Source organism: Biomphalaria glabrata, chromosome 4 (assembly GCF_947242115.1).
Source record: "Biomphalaria glabrata chromosome 4, xgBioGlab47.1, whole genome shotgun sequence".
Classification (NCBI taxonomy): domain Eukaryota; kingdom Metazoa; phylum Mollusca; class Gastropoda; family Planorbidae; genus Biomphalaria; species Biomphalaria glabrata.
In genome coordinates, this window is record NC_074714.1 from 28,030,138 (window position 1) to 28,053,245 (window position 23,108).

Below are 23,108 nucleotides of genomic sequence, written 5' to 3' on the forward strand. Positions count from 1 at the left end.
GGTCTAGCTATCTCCAAGGTGGTGGACTATGTCTAGCCTGAAGAGTAAAAAGGTGGGGCGGGTGATGAAATTGGGGATAGAGCGGGGAAATAATTAAAATAAAATAAATAAATAATAAATAATAATAATTAATGCTGTGATAAAATAGAGTGACACTGACAGCAAGCTTTTGACTTGTCACAACCCTACTGAAGAGGGGGTGGGGGTTACTCAAAACCCCTTTGGCTACTCTCATAGAATATTGAGTGTGTAATTTTCTTTTTTTATATTGAAGAGGGGGTTTATCTTAAATTTTGGAGGGGGGTTAAAAATCAAAATCTTCCTTAACTGTGCTCATGAAATTTGGGGGATTGTCGTTTACATTTTTTGTTGTTTTGTGTTATAGAAGAGGGGAATTTAACTGCGAAAACCCCTGATAGGGGGGTTTTAAACTCAAACCCCAGTGGCAGGGGGTTTTAAAATCGAACCCCCCTGGTAGGGGGTTCTAAACTCAAAATCCCCCTGATAGGGGTTTTAAACTAAAAAAATCTTGGTATGAGGTTTTAAACTCAAAACCTCCTTTGCTGTTCTAGGGCAAGTGATAGTTTAGTATTAAAATCTCACCTAAAAGAAACAAAATCAAAGCAAAAAATCAGTCACTAAATTCCGATCCCCAGGGGGGATTTAATTTCGGGGGGGGGCTTGAACCCCCCCCCCCCCCCAAACCACCACCCCCCTGGCTACGCCCATGGTACACACAATAACACAGTACAGACTGGTCACAATCCATAGACTACGATGATACAAAACACGATTCCAAATACTAGCACGATTACAAGCACGTGTAACATAGAAATTCAGTTAATGATTACTTCATATACATGTCAGTATTCGTAAGGACATCCCTATTTGTAATGTGGCTTTGCAAACATCTTTTAGTTACAGACAGACCACAAACAACTAAAAAGGGTATTCGCAAATAAAGTATTGCATTGCCCTTTGTAAAAGTAATCTATTTCAATTTCTACTTTAACAATGCTTACGAAAAAACGATTTAAATATCTCTTCCAAAATCTACTGTCACATTTTTCTCTACCTTTATGTTATTCTCTCTCTTGCCAATAAATACGAGCATTATAGTTTTGGTTTTATTCCACAAGCACAACAATTACAAACACTTATATAGAGGAAGTTTTCATTAAAGAAGAAAAAATGAAATACAATTTGCCGAGATCTGTTTATGTATTGTTTTATCCGTGTGTTTTTTGTTTTACTAATTGCTACACGTTAATTGCGGTGAGCTGTGAAGATAACTTTTACTTTTCGTTGACGCCACACGTTACAGCACTAGACTAAAACATTTCTTTGTAAACATGAGAACATTTAATGAACCAATATGCCTAATTAAACATTTGCTCACCAATAATATGTCAGCTTTACAATTTTTTTCACCAAAAGTAAAAGTAACAGTAAAAAAACTACAAAAATTTCGCGGCACACCACGAAGAGCAACAGTTGTTTTATAATAAAAAAGAAAAAAAGATTTTACCTTTTTTAAGTATCACATTTAATGTGAAGGGTGTGCCTGTTTTTGAGAGCAAATTCGATCTAATCGAGGCTCCAGAGCCGACAAACAAACTCGCATTTCATCGTCTATTGTAAGAAGTCTTTCTCTTTTCTTAGACTTGATTTCAGTCAGTGCTGAAAATCCAAACTCACAAAACCATGAAGATGCAAATGGAAGAATTATTTTGATTGCTTTTAAACTGATTGCAGGATATAACTTGTTGATTGAAATCCAAAAGACATCCAGGCTTTTCTCGGCAAAACTTGACTTAAGAACTGCATCGTTTTTTAAATCTATGAGCTGCTCTGCTTCTTCAGTTGTCAGATTTGTAGCTTCATTGTTTCCAAATGGATAGCTGACCCATCCATATTCATTACTTCCAATTGTTGGAAAGTAATGCTGCAATGCTGACTGCATGTGTGTCAAAGTGTCCAGAATTTCGGAGCTGATTTCTTCATTTGAAGTAGGCCTACATTCATTGTAAGTAGGAAAGCAGTCGAAGACTCCTTTCGAGATCTTACTTTGCCACAAAGACAATTTTTCCCCAAATGACTTCAGTTTTGAGGATGCAGTGATGATGGTTTCCGATGGTCCTTGAAGACTTAAATTCAATGAGTTTAATTTATCAAATAAATCAGAGAGAAATGTCACCTTAACCCACCAGATCTCGTCATTAATAGATAACCCAAAGTCTTTTTTTTCAGCCTCCAAGAATGAAATCAACTCGGCCTTGAGTTGGACGACACGCTTTAACACTTTTCCCCTGGAGAGCCAACGAACGTTGGTATGATACAGCAGACATTTGTAGTCTGAGTCCATTGCTTCACAGAGCTGAGAGAAAAGTCGGGATGCAAGTGGTCGAGATTTGATAAAGTTTACAACTTCAATCACTTGATCCAGAACAGACATAAAATCTTTCGGCAAAGATTTGAAGGCAAGAGCTTCTCTGTGGATCATGCAGTGAACAACTAATACATTTGGATTTTCTTGACGCACAAGAGTGACGAATCCCTTTCTATTTCCCTGCATGGAAGGACAGCCATCGGTGCAAACGCTGACACAGTTTTTCCACTGTAGTTTGAATAGCAAAATGTTTTCGTTCACCACTTTGAAAATATCTTCGCCTTTGGTCGTAGTTGGTAAGTCTTTGCAAAATAAGAATTCGTTGACACATTTTTCATCCTTTATGAACCGAATAAAAGCTAGAAGCTGGGCTTTGCCGCTAACGTCAGTGGATTCATCAACTTGAAGAGACCACAGCAGAGACACTTCATCGTCAGTCACGTCGAAGTGTTCGCAGATTTGATCTTGTAAATCTGACGACAAGTCTTCAATTCTGCGCGAGATAGTATCATTTGACAAAGGAACTTTTTTAACTTTTTCGGCGGCATCGGGTCCAAGGATAGTTTCAACAACTATTGCTAAAGCTGGTGCAATGACTGATTCAGCCTCTGTGTGTGCTTTCTTGCGTTTTGCTAATAACTGAGCAACCTTATAACTTGCAATCAATCCCTTTTCTGGCAGCTTTAGGTAGTTCGTAAGTTTCTTAGCTTGTTTATTTTGTTGAGCCCTGATGTTTTCGAAGTATTCCCTCGGTTGCGCTTTTACAGATGGATGTTTTGTTTCCAAGTGCCTCTTCAATTTGCTTGGAACAAGCGCCTCATTCGACAGAGTTGCATTGCAGATCAGACAGAATGGCAATGGAGAATCTTCAGGTCCCGAAGATATGAAACCATATCCGATGTAATCTTCTTTGTACCTTCGTTTGGTTCCTTGCTTTTCATTTAACGCTTGCGCAGTTTCATTCTTGCTAACGTATTTCTCCATGGATAACAATGAATAATGCTTATTGATAATTTGTTATTATTAAAATTCACCTAAACAATTTACATGAAACACATAGCTTATTATTTGTAATAGTAGGCTAGTAGAGACTAACAAACACTTTCTTGTCTGTTTAAAGTTTAAATGCTGGTTTATTCATGTTAGATCGTCCATATATAAAGGCCTAAAAGGAATTCAATTACCCCCCCCCCATCTGTTAATGAGCACATTCTTTCGACATGCCAGCATTGTGGGTTACTGGGTTACAATAACAGGACGGGCCTGACAAAACAATAACATTTACTATCACATTATTATCGTAACCAATTCAAGAACTGACGTGAGTCTGCTAAGGCGGCCTACATTCGAGTCATTATAATAATATTTGTATAGTGGACAATGCTATAACCTGAAGAGCTAACAACCCTTTCCGTCACTATGGAGCGATCCACTTCTATTACTGGTCGTTGCAAGTGGGGATGTCATCGCAACGTAAAAAAAAAATTAATAGTAGACAGACCTGTGTAACGCTGCACGTGTGGCGTTCTGAAAACTCCCGCGGCACACCAGCAAATCTTCGGCGGCACACTAGTGTGCCGCGGCACACAGTTTGAGAAACACTGCCCTAGACATTAAACGCGCTAAACACACGTCACTTTCGCCAACCTGTCACAAGGGTTCAAAGCTAAAAAATACCTCTTCAATACCCGGTATAAAAAAACGCAAATTACGCACTCAAAATGTTATGAGCGTAGCTAAATGGGTTTTGACTCAGTTTTGAATTTAAACCCCCCTTCAGCGGGGTTTGAAGCTAAAAATATCTCTTCAATATAAAAAAAAAGCAAATTATGCAATCAAAATGTTATGAGCGTAGCTAAATGGGTTTTTACTCAGTTTTGAGTTTAACCCCCCCCCCTTCAGCGGGGTTTGAAGGTAAAAAATACCTCTTTAATATTAAAAACAAAATAAATTATTATTCAATTAAATTATATTCAAAGGGGTTTTGAGTTTAAACTCCCCTCCAGAGGAGTTTGAAGCTAAAAAATACATCTTCAATGTAAGAAAAAAGCAAATTACGCACTCAAAATGCTATGAGCGTTGCCAAAAAAGAGTTCTGAGTTTAAACTCCCCTTCAGAGTGGTTTGATGCTAAAAAATACCTCTTCAATATAAAAAAGCAAATTTACACACTAAAATTATTTGAGCGTAGCCAAGACAATCGGGGGTTTTGTTTAAATCCCTCTCCTACAGATGGCTTTTTTAAAAGTTTAAAACCCCTCCAGCTGGTTTCGAGTTTAAAATCCCCCTACAGAGCGTTTTGAGATGGAAAACCTCTATCTTCAATATTATTCTAAAGCAAACTACAGTTACTAAATTCTATGACCGTAGCTAAATGGGGTTTTGAATAAAAAAAACAACAACATAACTCCAGAGATTTTTTACTTTAAAACTATATAAAATCTAAAGCAAACTACAGTCACTTAATTCCAAGAGCGAATTCAAGAGAGGTTACACATTTCTACCAGGAAATCCTATGCCGAACTGGGAGTCGACCCCTTAAAAAGATTGTGGCAGAACGTCGCATGAGTTTTTCGAGACATGTTCTCCGACAAAATGAATAAGCATAAGAAGAGTTGCGATGACATCCTAGTACAACTAGGCACCACACATTCATGGAGGTCCTCAGAGCAGGTGGGAAGAGGCTTCAGACATTACCAGTGACAGATTTTTGTGGAAACAGCTTGATGGCAAATGCACCGAACGGCGCGGAAGGGTCTAAGTGAGTAAGAATAGAGCATTTATGAGTGGCGATGGACAGACAAGGAAAATTGCTCAACGAAATCTCAACGTCGTTCTTGGTGAAGGGAGGAGAAAGTACCGCACCAAGCTGGAAGACTCAATTAATACAAGTGACATGAGACAGGCATGGGGCATCATGAACAAAATAGCAGGAGCACAAGTCAAATTTAAAAATAATCTTGCTACAAGAGATGAAAAAACATTGGCCAACGAGTTAAATGATTTCTATTGTCGCTTCGACACGAAAGATTTTAATTATCTAAGACTCAAAGCCCTTGAGGATGTCAATGTTAACAACTGCTTAGAATTAGCGATTACTAAAGAGCAAGTTTGTAACATTTTCAAAAACGTCAACCCAATGAAAGCTGGTGGGCCTGATGGAATAAAAGGGCGAATCTTAAAAGAATGTGCTGAACAACTAGCTGAACCTTTCTAAGATATTTTTTCTACTTCATTACTAAACCATGAGATACCACCTGTGTGGAAGTCATCTATAATTGTACCTGTGCCAAAGGTTTCCAAACCGAAGGAAATGAATGACTATAGACCTGTTTCACTTACTTCCATTGTGTCTAAATGTTTAGAAAAATTGGTTAAAATGTTTCTCCTGAATGATCTTTGTAATAAGTTAGACCCTTTACAATTTACTTACCAAAAGAGTAAAGGTGTAGACGATGCCATCCTAAATATTTTAAACTGTGTCTACAAACATCTGGACTTACCGAACACTTATGTAAGAATGCTCTTTATTGATTTCTCATCAGCTTTTAACACTATACAACTTCATTTACTCATTGAAAAGATGAACGCGTTGCAGATTAGTCCATACATAATACTAATGAATTTTTGACCCAGATAGCTCAGAGGGTTAGGGTAAACAATGTTATATCTAATGAACGCATAGTTAACACAGGGGCGCCTCAGGGGTCTGTGACATCGCCATTGTGGTTCATTCTGTACACCAATGATTTTCAATCCGATAGTCCTTTTTGCTCCTTTCCAAAATTCGCTGATGATGCGGCTCTTCTTGCCCTGCTCTCAGAGAGCTCAGACGTAAATGAGTATTTCAAAGAAATAGAACACATTGAAAAATACTGTAAAGATAATTTTTTATTATTAAATGTAAAAAAACCAAAGAAATGATAATCGATTTTCGTAGGGAAAAGAAGGAAAATGATATTGTTTCTGTAGCTGGAGAGACTATTGAAATTGTGCAAACCTTTAAATACCTTGGTACTATCCTAGACAATAAACTAAATTTTACTGCAAATACTGATTATATTGTGACAAGTCAAAAACTCGCTGTCAGAGTCACTCAAATTTATCACAGCATTAATTATTATTTATCTTTATTTATTTATTTTATTTTAATTATCTCCCCATCCTACCCCCAAATTCTTCACCCGCGCCACCTTTTCCCCTCCAGGCTAGACTTAGTTGACCACATTGGAGATAGCTAGGCCACGTCTTTCGATTTATCTTCCCTTGACCGGGGCAAAGATACACACAGACTCTTTGATCTTATCGGCAGGATGTCTGACAGCCGCAGTGGACACCACCTTGTGTGGAATGCAAGTCAATCCTCCCCCCCCTTTCTCCTACGTCTCTCTTTGATCTAGGAGATTACTCGAGTCAAAGTGCCTCTCGGCGTACCAATGTGCGACTCCCATCTCAAGTCTAATTCACCCACGTGTAAGATAATTCTAAGCCTAGGACATTTCCTGTTTCCGCCCACATTTTCCATGCCTATATAAAGTAGACCCAAATGAAGTCGGACCCTCTTATTTCTCATTCTCGATGAGCAATCGAGTCTGGACTATATCATTTATTCTCCCTCCTAGAGGAATACCTAGTGGTAAGCCGAACTTAATCACAAGTTCCATCTTAGTTACTTTGTGCATATTTCTCACTGGAGATTATCATATGTATTTTATTATTTTATTTACATTAATTAGTGCATTGTGTATTTCTCACTGTCGTAAGTAGAAAACATAAACATGGCTTATGTATATTTTATATTAATCTATTAATGCTACGTTGCTCAATTGATCGTTGATGCAACCATGTATATATTTGTACATCTTATTTTATTTTCTTTATCTCGGCTGACAACCGTGATAATTTTACTAGCGCACTGATACTGCGTTTACAGAGGATATATGAATTATCTCCCCTTTTCTCATTTTTTCTCTAGCGAGAGTTACGCCGCTTGAACGGACACCCTCTCCATTCAAGCGCGCTCCATTGTTCTCGACCGACGGTCGTATGTAAACAAACCGTCTTGGTCGCTGACCACCGCCCATTTCACCCCCCCCTTTCTCTATCCACCTGTGTTGTTTATTTGAGATTATTATTTCCCCTTCTATGTACATTTCTATATTGCTACTATCTGCCATCTATTTTCCAAATCCCATTTGTCATCATCTCCCCTTTGTGCTCTAAAGCAATTTTACTAATCTGACGAATGCACCTCAGTCGAGGGCATCGATAAGATGCATGAGAGACATGTCCTAACTTGTCTTTATTTATCCGCACCCTCCCTCAGGTGTCTGTCTATTTATGTGCAGAGTGCTATTCAGCACTGCACTTTCCTACTGAGATCTGCCTATTTATTTATCTATTGGATTAATCACCTATTTGGCATTTGCTGTTCAGTGTCTACTCGACACTACTCAACTATACTACTTGGCGCTATCGGCCTTGCCCGCCTATTCGACAGCCCTCCTGTCAACTTGTTAGGTGCGACGTCCCTATAGACCCAGATCTGTGTGAGACGTCATAGCTACGCCAACCCTCTGCAACTCACTGGACATACCCTGTCAACTACGCTGCCCACGGCAGATCAGCTCTGCCCGCAGTAACCTTGTGCCCACGGTAGCCGGCCACTCGCCCTACTGTGCCCACTACAGATATCAGAACTTTGGATTGAGACTCCACAAGAACTGAATCACCGGCGTCCCTCTACCCGCTAGAGCGCCACCTCCAGCTGCAGAACCTCAAGCCAGGACACATCCAGCTGTCGCAGAGGACAAAGTGACATACTCTCTCATTAAGTGCAAGAGTGATGATTAAATCTAGTATTATTTGGAGATAGATGCAAATCCTCCCCCTTTTTATTCTTATATGTATATTTATGTAAATAAATATTCTTCATTTTTAACTTTTGTATCTATCTTTCATTGCTTGTCTCGTTGCGTATCTGCTCCCGATTCATATGCTGATAGGTTGGTGTGTGATAGCTTTAAAAATAATCATCCCCTAGACATTAAACGCGCCAAACACACATCACATTTCCCCACCTGTCACATATATCAGCAAAAAAAAGGGCAGCAAAGATTACGATTACTAAGAAAACTGTCCTCGTTTAATGTTAGCTATGTTTTATCACGCTCATATCTGCAATATTTTTAGTTTCAATAGCACTGCCTGGTATGGCAATCTGAGCATTAAAAATAAAAATAAACTTTATAGAATCCTAAATGCTGCTGGTAAAATCATTGGCAAAAAACAAACCCCAAATCAGACAAACATCTATAAAAAAAGCTAACAAGATCCTCGAAATAAAGAATCACCCTTTGTGTCAGGACTTTGTGATTTCACCATCACAAAAGAGATACAAGACACCGATAGCAAAGACTAACAGACACAAACACTCTTTTGTTCCCCTGGCAATCAAATCATTAAATAAGAACAATCTGGTACAAACTTTGTAACATGTAAATTATGAGTGAGTCTGGTGTGAATGTACACTTTGTTTCTTATAGTTATTATGTTTTTTGTTTGGTGTAATGCACAAATTGTAAGACAAATTTCCATACGGACAATAAAGATTATTATTATTATTATTATTAAGATCCAGAACTGTGGGGATGCATTTAAGGAACAAATGAACACGATTAGGATCATGATGGGGAACATGAGTAGGAACATAATGTTGAACAAAGTAGATGAAAGTGTATTGCAAGTAGAAGGCTAAATAGACCAAAGTGATAAAATTGTGTCGCAAGTGAAAGAATAAATAAACTCGTTAGTGAAAGGGCAGTTACCTGGTCAGAACTGTGGCAGCACAAACAGTGGTGATGGAGGCGCTGGGGATAGTAGCGCCGTCTGTGACAGTGTTGTGGGCAAGTCTGTCGGGGGTGACTTTCAAGATGAGAGGCGTGATAACAATTGCTGTGACGATCTCAACGGGATGTGCCGAATCGAAAGGAAAGAGACAAATGAAGAAACAAGAGAAGTCTGTTATGTGCCTGAAGTTTTTGTTCCTGGTGTACCTGCAACGAGTACCTCAATGAGCCGGACAGATCAAGACAACGTTGGGTCTGCGCCCAAGCTTGCTGCTGTGGACCTTAAAGACCTCTGTTTATCTGTCAGTACCTTTGATGAGAACTCAAACCATGAAAGCCTCAAGACCGTTTCTGATTCCTTGCCTTGGATGTCGTCGAGTGAAATTGCGAATACGGGCCCCAACAATGGCCGAGACAGAAACAACGAATTCGACTTAGCCTGCGGCATAAGAGAGAACTCAATGCTTAGCAACTGCAACCAGGCGATTGACATGAACTGTATATGCGGCTTTACAGACATTTGTACTTCTGCCTACATCAGTGAGAGTGACTTAAATGATGTTGAATCAATTCCAGCAGAACCTGATACAGTGGTGGATAAACATTCGCTTATGGAACATTACAAGAGTGCTTCATGGACATACCTTACAGATAAAGCTGAGAAAGACGATGTGTCTGAAAACATGGCTACCTATGGGCCTACAACTGTGTCACGAGACGTCCATGGAAAAGGTCCGCTGACTTGGCATCTTAGAACAACGGCCCTGGGAACTACAGCGGTCGCCATTTGTGTTAAGTGGATGCCAACCCTGACCTCCACTTACTCCCCCCCTTGTCAGCTGGCTGGCATCAGCGACTATCTTCATGAGGTCGAAGCAGCGACCACGATATCGTCTCAAGCATAGACTGGCCAACTGGAAGAAGAGAAAGCGACGGCCGCGGAAAAATGTGCAGATGGCTTCGTGGGCAACAGGCACCTTACCGTCTGTGGTTCCCACCGATCGACCTCCACCTGAACTGTCAAACCTCCACTACACTGTTTCTTTTCGGGACGAAAAGCTCTAAGAAGGGGGCAATGTTATAACTCTGCCATTCGCACCGCCATCCAGGCTAGTGCAAGAAGGTGCGCACTGTGATAGACTAAGGATGTCAACATTAGAAAGGAGAACGATGTCCGCCCAAGGAGAGAGGCAATATGAAGAGACTGTGCCTAAGATAGATGTTGATTTGTGTACCTGTGATGTTGTGTAAATAAACATCTATGTCTCGTTGAGTGGCTCCCTTAAGTTATTACAATACATTTATAAATAAATACCTACATACAAAGATACATACCGTACATACATGCATACAAACATGCATACATACTACATACATATAAATAAATGAAACATACATACATACATACATGCCGTACGTACATGTATACATAAATACATAATACATACATAATACATACATACATACATACATACATACATACATACTTACATACATACATACAAGAAATTGCTCGTTCAATAGTGTAGGATTAACCCAGGGAGGCTCAGCCACTAGGTATTAAATATTACTATTGTCAGTTTCTTCGTAAAATGAGAATTGAATGGTTCTTTATGAAACTTATCTCTCTAGAAAGAAGATTATTAGTAGCTAGCTTAAAGCATACATCAGAATATGTTGACGGTCCAATCACTTTTGTAGACCGGAGGGGTAGGGGGCGTAAGGGTATCTGGGAGAAGGCTTCTGTGCTGCCCTTTCAAAAGTAATTAAGAAAAAACAACGAAATTCGTGTACTTTGAAAGATAGAAGGTTTTATAGTTTTAAAAAAGTATATACTTTAACATTTTTAGCGAACGACCTAATTCTCTACACTAAAACGTATTTCCCCTTAGCTTTGTGCATTTCTATGTAAAAAAAAAAAAATAATTACAACTGATTGTTTAACTAATTATTTAATTAATTTATTATTTTTCATTGTTGTCATTGACAATGAATAAATGTTCGAAGTTTCAACTTTGTTTGAAAATGTAAAGTTGGAGAAGATTACACCCAGACAGACAGATTCACAAAAGGAAAAGCAAGCGGAGTATCGATGTTCCTTCATTCCATTAATTTTTAAAATTCATTATCATAGTTTTGCTTAACTAATCTTTTTTATTGTTTCATTATTATTATTCAAACTTACTTGATTATTGTTGTTAAATTTATATTATATAGTTTTATAGCTATTCTATACGTAGCTATAACGTTATAGTTATATAATTATAGCTATCGAAGTTCGAGAGAAGACTTTACAAAGTTGTGCTCTAACAACTTTTTAGAACTGAGTGTCACAAAAACTAAAGAACTTCTAATAGATTTCTGAAGAAATAAACAACTGATACATAAACTGTAGATTAACATTATACCAATACAACAAGTGGGTGTCATTGTGCCCGGTTGGAAACGGTTGTAAGAGGAATCAGCTAGGCCAAAGAGGTAGATAAACAAGACTCCCTTGGTTGTGTTTTAGGGGTGCAAGAGTACTCCCATTGCACTGTGAGGGTTGTAAAAGAGCTCCCACGACCTTGTCACAAATTAGGCGCCGTTTCTCAAGAGTCCGTTTCACTGTTACGTATAGTATAGGAAAATAGCAGTGGTTCCCGGAGTACACAGCCTTCGGCCACGTCTCTAGTCCGCGAGTCCGGAGTGACCGTGTCACTGGAAATGATCGTGTTAATATAGACACTTTTAGACCCTCTTCCAGACAGACCAGTAAGAGGAGCTCTTGTTCGCTTTTAGTGGACTAGAGTTTCAAGAGTCTATGGCTCAACTCTACCTGACAGTTTAAAATGGGTGTCATTTTGACAACAAGCTTTTCATGGGAAGACCACTTGAAACTCTGGCAAAGAAAATCACACGGCGTCTATTTTTGAATACAAACTTAACAGCTTTAAACTAAATAAGAAAATTTTGGATAATTTTTACTGTGCAATAATAATAACAATCTGCTAACATATGGAATAATTTGGCAAGGCAACGTTTCATCTAAACTTTGCGCCGCTTAGATAATCTGCGACAATCGAAACTAGGAAACGCGAAAAGAACTAAGACGTCTATGTGTAGTGACTTTTAATTTGTGTCTGCTCTATTAATGTGAATGATTTTTAGCCGCCCCCGAAAGGGGAAAAGACGCTATTAGTTTTGGGCGGAATGTCTGTCCGTCCGTCCGTCTCGTTAAGATGACGTAAACTAGAAAAGATAAAGAAAATCCGACATCATAATATTTTAGATTCAATTTTTACATTCAAAGTTCTGATGCAACGGCTACTTTTTTCTTTTCTGAAAGCGAAAAATCTATTTTTTTAAATCACTTATGCAAGTAGTTTTTTTTTCATAAAAATACACCACTTTTAGAACTATTCACTATTAATAGTAACAAACACGGGAGTCTCCATAGTAGGGAAGAACACTACTTACAATATTTTTTACACAACCACTTACAATATTTTTTACACATTTATGCAAACGGTTTTAGATTTTTGTCCAAAAAATATTTTTTTTACATTTGTATTGCTAAGTTAAGTAAGTTCTGTTATACTAACTTCTACATTTACAAAAAAAAAATTCTTTTTTTAAGAGAAAAAAATCTATTTAGTATGCATATAAGTTGGACATAATTTAAAACAACAATTAATAAGTAGATTTTTGTGTTATCGCGTGAACTGCAACATGAAAACCACATAATACCACACTGAACTAAAGGATTTTTTATATTATTTTTACGGAAATGTTTTTTTCTTGAGGAATAAGAGATTGTCCCTTTACAAAACAATTAGAGCAATTATATATTCATTATAAGACATCAGTTAGGCCAGGTTCACATCTTACTTCACATTCACTTTCACCTATCCTTCTGTCTGTGGACCGCTGGGGCACCACACAAGATCCGTCAACCTTCTTTCTCCATTCTTCTCTGTCATTTGTCTATGATAGAATTTCATTCTGATGTTCTTTCTGAAAATATTGAAACCTGACTTTTTACCTGCCTGCGTGGACCACTTCGGGGGCTGATTTTGAGTTTGTGTCTCCACACAAACTGTCTTTGTAACCTTGTTTTTTTTTTTTAGAAAAGATTCCTTCTAATCACAACAAATTTCCAATAAGAATCAATAAAGCAGCATTAGTCTTAGTCTTCTTAGTTTTTATGTTGATATTTTTAATATACTTTATTCACTTAGGAGTGTGTAAATTTGAATCAAAATAATTTACTGAAATCTCTCATCACGAAACTCTTCAAATCCTTATCTTATTGAAATAGAAGATAAAAAAAAACAACGTTATTACTTACCTCCGTCAGATGCGATAGAGTTGAGGCGTTTGTGCTAAACTGGACGATTCCAAGCTTGCTGCCAGTTTCAATACAACTAAGTATATAGTTGCTAGCTGCCTGTTTTAAAACACTAAGCGATGTTCCCTAAAAACATTCAAAATATTAAATACATTTTAATGGTATAAATAGGCAAGTATACATCCGACATCATATTCCTAATATCTATAGGTATATGGGTTTTGTTTTGTATACATAAATATATAAATATACTAGCAGTACACACAGGCTGTTGGTGTGTATTTTATATAGGTTGTACCACTCAGTGTTAGGGAGTAACATCCCCTGTAACTGTTTTTGTCAACCAACATGGCGTAAGAATAAACATCTGATTTGGTGTCTATAGTTTATATAAACCTCGAGTTTTGTTATTATTCGTTCATATTAATCAACACAGGCTACACCGGATGATTTGTTCCCAGGATCTTCATTGGCCTCCTTCAGTCGTAGAACGACTATGGTTCATCTCAGAGCACACTTCCTCATGTGGCTGTGGAGCCCTATTTTGGAGAGACACTCCCGTCCACAGATAGCGCAGGTTAAGGTGGCTTTTGCTTCGGTGGTAGAGGAGCTGGCCGTTTTTCGGATTTTACGTTTTTCTTCCTCAGCTGAGAATCATGTACTTTCACTGTCCTTAGCTTTCTTGGTCACTGTCTCTCTCCATCTGTTGCGGTCTAGAGCTATGTCTTCCCATTTGTCAGTATTGATGTTCACTGATTTGAGGTCACGTTTTATTACATCTATGTAAAGGAGGTGGGGGCGACCAGTTTTTCTTGTGACAGTCGCGAGTTGACCATAGAGGATGACTTTCGGGATGCGCTTGTCCTCCATACGGCGAACATGTCCAAGCCAGCGCAAACGGCGTTGTCTGAGGGCTGTAAAGATGCTGGGAATACCTGATCGCGCAAGGATCTCAGTATTGCACACTTTTTCTTTCCATGTGACATTCAAGATCCTACGGAGACATCTCAAATGGAATGAGTTCAGTTTTCTCTCTTGCTTTGCGTAGGTGGTCCATGATTCACTGCCATACAGCAGTGTACTCATAACGCATGCCTTGTAGACTTCCATTTTGGTCACCGTAGTTAGCTTATGGTTTTCCCAAACTCTTGGTCTGAGTCTAGCGAAGGTCGAGGCAGCCTTCCCTATGCGTTTTTTTCATCTCCTCTTCTAGAGACAGGTCATCTTTAATTGTGGATCCCAGATAGCGGAATTCGTTTCTGGCGTCCAGCTTGTTATCGTCTATGAGGATGGAGGGTGGTGCTGTAGCAGGTGGTCCCATAACATGTGTTTTCTTCGTGCTAATAGTCAAGCCATATTCTTTACAGGCCTGAGAGAAGCGGGACATTAGTGACTGAAGTTCCTCTTACGTGTGTGCCACTACCGCTGCGTCGCCCGCGAATAGCATATCTCTTACGAGGGTGGCTCTGAAATTAGTTTTGGTCCTCAATCTGGCAATATTTAGGAGTTTGCCATCAAATCTGGAATGGAGATAGATGCCTTCGGTGGATTTGTCAAACGCGTTGTGGATTAGCAGTGAAAATAGTATTCCAAAGAGGGTTGGGGCCAGAACACATCCTTGTTTAACTCCGCTGTTTATACTGAAACTTTCAGAGCTGGCACCGTTGAATTTCACTGTACCGATCATATTTTGGTGGAAAGATATGATTACATTTAGTAGCTTGGGTGGACAGCCTATTATCTGTAAAATTTTAAACAGGCCATCTCTGCTAACTAGATCGAAGGCCTTTGTCAGGTCAATAAACGCAATGTACAAAGGCATCCTTTGTTCTCTGCCCTTTTCCTGGAGTTGGCGGATGGAGAAAATCCTGTCAATCGTGGATCTCCCTGAGCGAAAGCCGCATTGTGATTCTGGATAGACTCGATCAGCAAGTTTTTGTAGCCTGGGAAGTATCACTCGAGCAAAGACTTTGCCTACAATACTTAAGAGGGAGATTCCCCTGTAATTGTTGCAGTCGCTTCTGTCACCTTTGTTCTTATACAGTGTAATGATTTTAGCATCCAGCAGGTCTTGTGGCACAGCACCTTCTTGCCAACATTCGTAAAGCAGTTCGTGTAAAGGTTGGATAAGAGTAGATTTGCATTGTTTTAGAAGATCTACCATCGCATCTGGGTGCTTTGCGGGCAGCAATGTTGTCTATGGCTTTGTTGAGCTCTGAAAGGGTGGGTGTTTCGTCTAGCTCTTTCATTGTGGGTAATTGTATGATGGCCTGAGTCAGAGACTGAGCTTGTTGTGGCGTAGAGCTCAGAGTAATGTTCAACCCATCTGTGCATTTGTTGGCACTTGTCTGTGATTGATTTCCCCAGTGGTTGATTTAATAGGTGCTGTCTTGTTTTGGGAGGGTCCGAGAGCCTTTTTGATTCCTTCGTACATCCCTCTTATGTTGCCCACTCGGGCTGCGAGCTGAATATTCTCACTGAGCTCTACCCAGCATTAATTGGCACAGATCCTTGCTGTCCTCTGTGCATTGGCTCTAGCTTCTTTCAGGTTTAACAGGTTGCGTTGGGTAGGTTTTGCCTTGTAAGTAGCGAATGCATCTCTTTTTGCTCTGATGACAGGTGCTAAAATAGCTGCTTTAGAGTCAGACCAATCATTTTGTTTTGTAATTTTTCTTCCAAAGATTTCTAGGGAAGTCTTTTGTATGGTGGACTTGAGGTGTTCCCATTTTTCTGTTGCTGTATTTTCAGAGATATTTTTATACTCGCGTTCAAAAGATTCAGCAAACTGTATCTGGAGTTCAGGGTGACACATCTTGCTTACATCCGATTGGGGTCTTCCAATCTGCTTGATAGGATGGATTTTTTTGGGGAGAAGATTGATCTTACAACATACCAAGGAATGATCTGTGTCGCAGTCTGCACTGTGGTAGGACCTGGTAAGCTTGACAAATTTTAAGCACTTTTGTCTTACCATGATTAGGTCTAGTTGGTGCCAGTGTTTGGAGCGAGGGTGCCGCCAAGATACTCTGTGCTGCGGTTTAGTCTTGAAATAGGTATTAGTGACACAGAGGGAGTGTAGTGAGCAAACCTCAAGGAGCCTTTGTCCATTTTCATTTACTTTTCCGACACCAAAACGCCCAATACAGCTGTCCCATGCAAAGCTGTCAGATCCAACGCGTGCATTGAGGTCGCCGAGGATGATAACCTGTTCCGTAGTTGGGATCTCGCTAAGAGCAGACGAAAGGTTGTCATAAAACATATCTTTGGCCTCTGGTGTGGAACTCAGAGTAGGAGCGTAGGCACATATCAAAGTCACATGTCAAATAGATGTGTTAAGGCGTAGTGATAGGAGTCTTTCTGAACCGTTGCACTTCAGCGCTACTGTGTTCAGCAGTGTGTTCTTAACTGCGAAACCAACGCCATGTTCCCTTACTTCACTTTCGGCTTTGCCTTGCCAGAAGAAGGTGTAGTCTTTTTCTTTGATTGAACCAGAGTCAGCTAAAGGAGTTTCCTGAAGGGCGGCAATGTCTACTTTGAGCTTGGACAGTTCATCGTTTATTATTGCAGATTTTCTGACATCTTCTATGTCTGGTAGGTTTTCATTAAGTCCAGTTTGTAGAGTACGCACATTCCATGTGCCCAGTTTAAGAGTGGAGCTCCTCTTTGTTTTCTTCATGTTGACTGGTACATTGGCTTTGTGCCTGCTTTTCAGATTTTGTCCTATCCTCGTGTACCCAAACGAGGAAGACAGGCATGACGGGACAGCACCTTATTGGCTGGGGGCTACCCAGCTTGAGGCGGGTGGTAGCTGTCCATTGGAATCCTAGGATCCCTCCCACCGACGAAAGTGGCCCCTGGCGCCCTGCTCTACGTCAATTGAGCATTTGAGCTTATAACCGGTGACTGCCACTTCCCGTGTTTGACCGACGCCAAAGGCAAAGCTGGAGTGCCCTCTCCAGTTTTTTGGGGTTAGGGCTTTGAATAAGTGCAATGAAAGCCTGGGCATTGTTTATGGTCGGAACGATGTCGCCCACGCAGCATTTCCCCCCTCTCCGCGCAGCTGATGTGACCAAAGGAACGGAATATCCAATACAGTTTGGGATCAGTAGCGCTGCAGGATCTGCCAGGCTGTAGCACGGTGTGCCACAGTCTGCCTAAGGGTCACCAGCTCAGGGTTGTCTCCCGAAGCCTTTCCCTTGTTTGGGTATAGCCGCAGGGCAGTGGAGGTTTGGATTCAGATTTTTCCTAGATGGGTAGCCAACCAAGACTAACGAGCCCCTCCTGCCCGAAGCTTACTGGCTTAGGCGCCAGTTGCTCGCCTTTGCCCCTTCTCCTGTCTGTTGTACCACAGACAGGAGAAGGGGCCAGGATCTTATATTGATAATTATGTTCTTTTTTTTATTTTTTCAGCCCGTGAATTAATGTATCTGTTAAATGAAATTTTACTGCCCACTCTCTATTTTCTTTTCTGATTTGGAAAGACCCACTTCTAATTGCGCCTCCGAAACATATACTCACTCAAACGACTTTTCTTCGCCTTCTTAATTCAATCTACATTATATTTCGACCGTGACCGCCCCCCCCCTCTTTTTGGGTAGATTTACTTTTTTTTTATTTATATTAGAATAAATCTTTTCATACCATCAGTTTCAGGCCTAGAGAAAAGTAAGATTACAAAAAGAGTTTGTGTTATCACACAAACTCAGAGGCGGCCACCATTGGATCCCTATCTGATCCGATTATTTGCAAGGAATATTCAGGACGTGATTTTGTTTTGATTGTCAAAAGTGATAATGTTTTAAAGACGAATGACGTAGGAGAATAGGCGAACAAGAAGCTTAGAAGGAGGTTGGTTAGTATTAGAGATAGTTAAGTAACGACGGATAAGTAGACGAGACAGACGGCCAGTGTTAATAAATACATCATTTACAATATTAGAAAGTCTTAAATACGTTCATCTTGTTAATTGTAATGTAGAATAGTTGATAAAATAGTAGTGGATTTGCATAACACCCAAGATACTGGCCAGAACACTACTTTATTGATCTAGACTAGATCTGGAATATAGAATAAATCTAGATCTAGACTAGATCAAGATTTCTAGACTAATTCTAGATATAGGATATAGTCTAGATCTACATCTAGATTACATTTAGATCTAGAACTAAAATCTAGACTAGATCTAGATTTCTAGACTAGTTCTAGATGTAGTCTAAATATTGATCTAGACTAGATCTAGACTAGGGGAAGGTGGGGCTAGTTGTCACAATTTTCAAATTTTGATGTTTTAAACATATTTAGAATTCATTGATTCTCACCAAACTTAGCATGTTATAACTTAAACAACTAGAGCAAATAAAATGAACTTTATCTCTTTATATATCAGAGTTATACAATAGAAACGTGGCTGTGTTAAGGTTGTGACATCTTGCCCCACACAAGGGTAAGTTGACACAGGGCATGGGGTAAAATGTCACACATTAAAAAAATCGCCATATCTTGCTTTGTCTAAAAGAAATAACATATTTAGCCAATACTTTGTTCTTGTAGTAGTTTCCTTGACTTGTCGTCGTGAAAGAATTATATATATATGTGGAAATTCTTAAATGTTTTGGACCTAACAAGGAAAGCTGTAGGTTTTTCTTCAAAATAATGTTTATTTTTGTCTATATAATTTTTTAAAAATATCTGTTCACTTCTCCCTGCAATACACCCACCTCCAACCTATCTAAATAGTAGGACTAGAGAACACTTTTCCAAAACTAATTGTTGTGCTTGGAGGACAGATATTTCTGTATGGTGATGCTGGCATAATCTTTGTAAACAACATTTTTACGGAGAAAGTCGCTTAACACTATTTAGGTAGTATCCACAAAAAATAATTAAGCAAAACAAATAATTATTAATAAACAAATATTAATATTAAAATTTGTTTCAAATATGCTTAATCTTCATTGGGGCAAATTGTCACAAGTAGAATTGGAATCTAGACCAGTTCTTAGTAATGGGAACTAAACTAACTATTAAAAGTTAAACTAAAACTAGTTTTTAACTAAAATAAAGTAGTTAAACTATTAGTTTATCATGAATTTCAAAAGATAGTTAAACTAAACTAAAGAAAGTTAATTAAACTATAACAAACTTTTTTTTTGGGTGGGATGGGCGGGGTTGAACTAGACCTATATAGATTTAATCATCCGAGTGTATACCTACGGTTCGATCTTATTCTTTTAACATTCTAATAATATCTATCTATAATAAAATCAGTATAAAGGAATATGTTTCTTACATATAAACGTTAGTGCGCAATAAAATAAAATGTCTAAATAAATATGTGTGCTTTTATTTTTGCCTTGAATTAAAACCTTAAGAAAATAATGGTACTCTTTTTTAAAATAAATATATTAACTTATTATATAACGGAAAATCTTACTTCTACTGGTAAATTTTAAAATCTCATTAAATAACATATATTTAGAATTTCAAATTAAGATCTAGTATCAAAAGAAATAGAAATAGAATCGTTGGAGTTTTTAAAACATTTGACCTGTATAACTATTTTATTGTGTAAATACATTCTTGACTAACCATGCCGATGTGCTATTTTCTTGTCCACAAAAATACAACTTTCACTATTGCATAACCGTTAAACGCGCAACGGAAAAAAAAACTGGGTGATCTTGTCATTATGGACTGCACACTCAGTACACTATATAGACCTACACGTGTACGCCTATCTGGCCAGGTTGTTAAAATCAGTCGGACACACTATTTACTTTCTGGGCAGGGAGAGTGTATAACTATTTTAGTGTAAAGATATATCTACGAACATGCTTGACTAGCCACGCCAGTGTGTTTATTTTCTTGTCTGACCTCTCCACATTAAGCAAACACTATTGCATAACGCTTAATGCAGGGTAGTCTTACAGTATTATCGACTACACACGTACAGTACACTAGGCCCACATGTGGTCATGTGTATGTCTAGCTGACCAGGTTGTTAAAATCAGTTGGACACAGTCTATTTACTTTATGGTCTTAGAGGGTGTGGATTAATATTTTTTTCTAGAGTTGGTTACCCTAATGCTTTTAGATTTATATATCCTAGCTGTTGATTAAGACTTAATAGATCTCAATAATAAGTCTTAAGACTATAAAAGGGTGTAATTGATGTTTCTGCAGTTAAAAAAATATTGTTTGCCGCAAATGAATTGATTAAAACCACTAAATATTGACCTAACTCACTAATCAGATTCCCACTAGAAACTGAAATTAAACACCTCCACGTGGCTCACAAAAAATTCGGAACTACTTCATTCATAATACTGCATAGAAGCTTTTAGAAAAAATGTATAACATTTTAAAATACTGCTACTTTCAAGAACAGATCATAATTTCTACCAGCATCTTACTTTACCCTCTTCAAATGCAGACTGACTAAATCCTATACTCTTAAACGAGCAATTCTTGTATGTATGTATATATATATTTATATATATATATATATATATATATAAATTTTATTTCAAAAACGGCTCTAACGATTTTCTTTAAAATTGCAAGGTATGTGCATATTAGTAAGAAAAAAATTCTCGACTCATTGGCCACATCGGGAAAACTCGAGATCGACCGTTATATCGGTTTGAAAATGACTCATTATCGAAAAATTAATTTTGGCTAGATAGTTTTATGAATGAACATTTTCCATGACGTAAACGGGAAAAACGCTGCTTACGTCACTAGGCTTATCGCAGTACACTAAAATATTTCTTTGCAAACAAGAACAAGTTTTAAAGAACCATTAGACCTAATTAAACATTTGCGCACCATCTTACTGTAGATTGATTTATTATAGAACTATGAAAGAAAAGTAATGAAATTAAATGTGCCTATGTATGATTAGTTATTGTGTTTTAAGAGCTTAATAAATTGTTTACTCTTTAATTGCGTAGAGTGGTGTAGATACCTTTTACATTGTTGTTTATTTTGCTGGTGACCTCCAGCTGTCTCGTTCTGTGCTATCTTCTATGTCAGCTAAGGCAAGTTGGCGCCTAAACTGGTCTTTTAAGCGTTACGGTGTTACGTCGACCACTTTTTAGCTCACCAAAAAAGACTGCCTTTGGCATACGTTCGTCTGAGATTCGTCTCCCATACAGGATACTGCTCTGTCCAGCGTAACTGTCGGACTTAAAGAATTCCATCTATACAAAGGACGCGGATACACATTTAAGACCAAAATAAAATCTGCTGCCGAGGACAGACGCAGACGCTAAAAGAAAATCTTAATCGAGCACCGCGGACAATGGTTATGCTTGCCTTGGATGTGGCAAGATATGTAGGTTACAGCCGCATTAATTTCGGACTAAGACAAGCCTTATTATTATTATTATTTTGCTGGTGAATTATTACCATGTGTTCATGCTTCGGTGTCTACTGTCCTGTACCAAAACAAAGGAAATGGTTATAACACAGCTTCTCTGCGCCTTACTTGCGAACTTCTTATAGTCCCACAGTCAGGCTGGGCAGGGCACGTATCCCGTATGGGGGACGAACATATTTTTCGGCGTAACAGAGGTGCCCCACGGAAACGTTTCTTTAGAAAACTAATGCAATGATTTAAGTCTATTAAGAAAAAATTTGCCATTTTACTTTGTCACAAAGTGCCTATTTTACCCTATAACGTAGAGATTTGCGTCACTTGATGTTTCTTATATAATACAGACGTTACTTCAAAAAAGAAGATGATTACGTCCTACGCGTCATGCGTCGTACTAAAGCCATAATGAATGTATACTAATTCCATAATTAAATGTCTGAACGTTACCATCTGAGAAGTAACACTGCAAAGACTTTCTTCCAAGCCAATAATAGTAGGCCTACAATAGTTATACGCAAAAGATGGATTGTAAAACTATAAGACGGATGTGAGCTGTGGTTGGTCTAGACTATAGGAGGACTTAAGAGACTTTATATTTAATCGCCATGTGCAATTACATTTAGAACTAACAGAACACTAAAGCAACTCTTCAGATTAGTAGTCTTTATCTGATCGTTCATTTTCGTAATTACAACAATAGCCCAATAGTTTTACGCGAAAGAAGCAATGTAAAACGTTAAGACGTGAGCTGTGGTTTTCTATAGGCCTACTGTTGGGGGGACTTTCTATTCAAATCGCCATGTACTATTACATTGAGAACTGACAGAACGAAAAAGCTACTCTTTGGATTGAGTCTTTGCCCGATCGTTCATTTTCGTAATTACAACAATATTCCCAAAATGACTTCGGGTATATATCCTTCCTTCACAAATTATTCATCCGAGCGAGGCTCGGTCACCTGATATCCTATACTCTTAAGCGAGCAATTCTTGTATGTATGTATATATATTTATATATATATATATATAAATTTTATTTCGAAAACGGCTCTAACGATTTTCTTTAAAATTTCAAGGTATGTGCATAATAGTGAGAAAAAAATCTCAACTCATTGGCCACATTGGGAAAACTCGAGATCGACCGTTATATCGGTTTGAAAATGCCT

At 38.4% G+C, this 23,108-nt stretch overlaps 1 protein-coding gene across 1 annotated transcript in view; it reads right to left on the reverse strand.

The window, feature by feature from the left end:
* The window catches only part of LOC106059535 (calcium-activated chloride channel regulator 3A-1-like), a 376,089-nt gene that overhangs the window by 177,342 nt on the left and 175,639 nt on the right, over positions 1-23,108 (reverse strand). Inside the window, exon 8 of the mRNA XM_056025932.1 lies at positions 13,567-13,692. Within this exon, the coding sequence (XP_055881907.1) occupies positions 13,567-13,692 (126 nt within the window). The remainder of the gene's footprint in view (positions 1-13,566; positions 13,693-23,108) is intronic.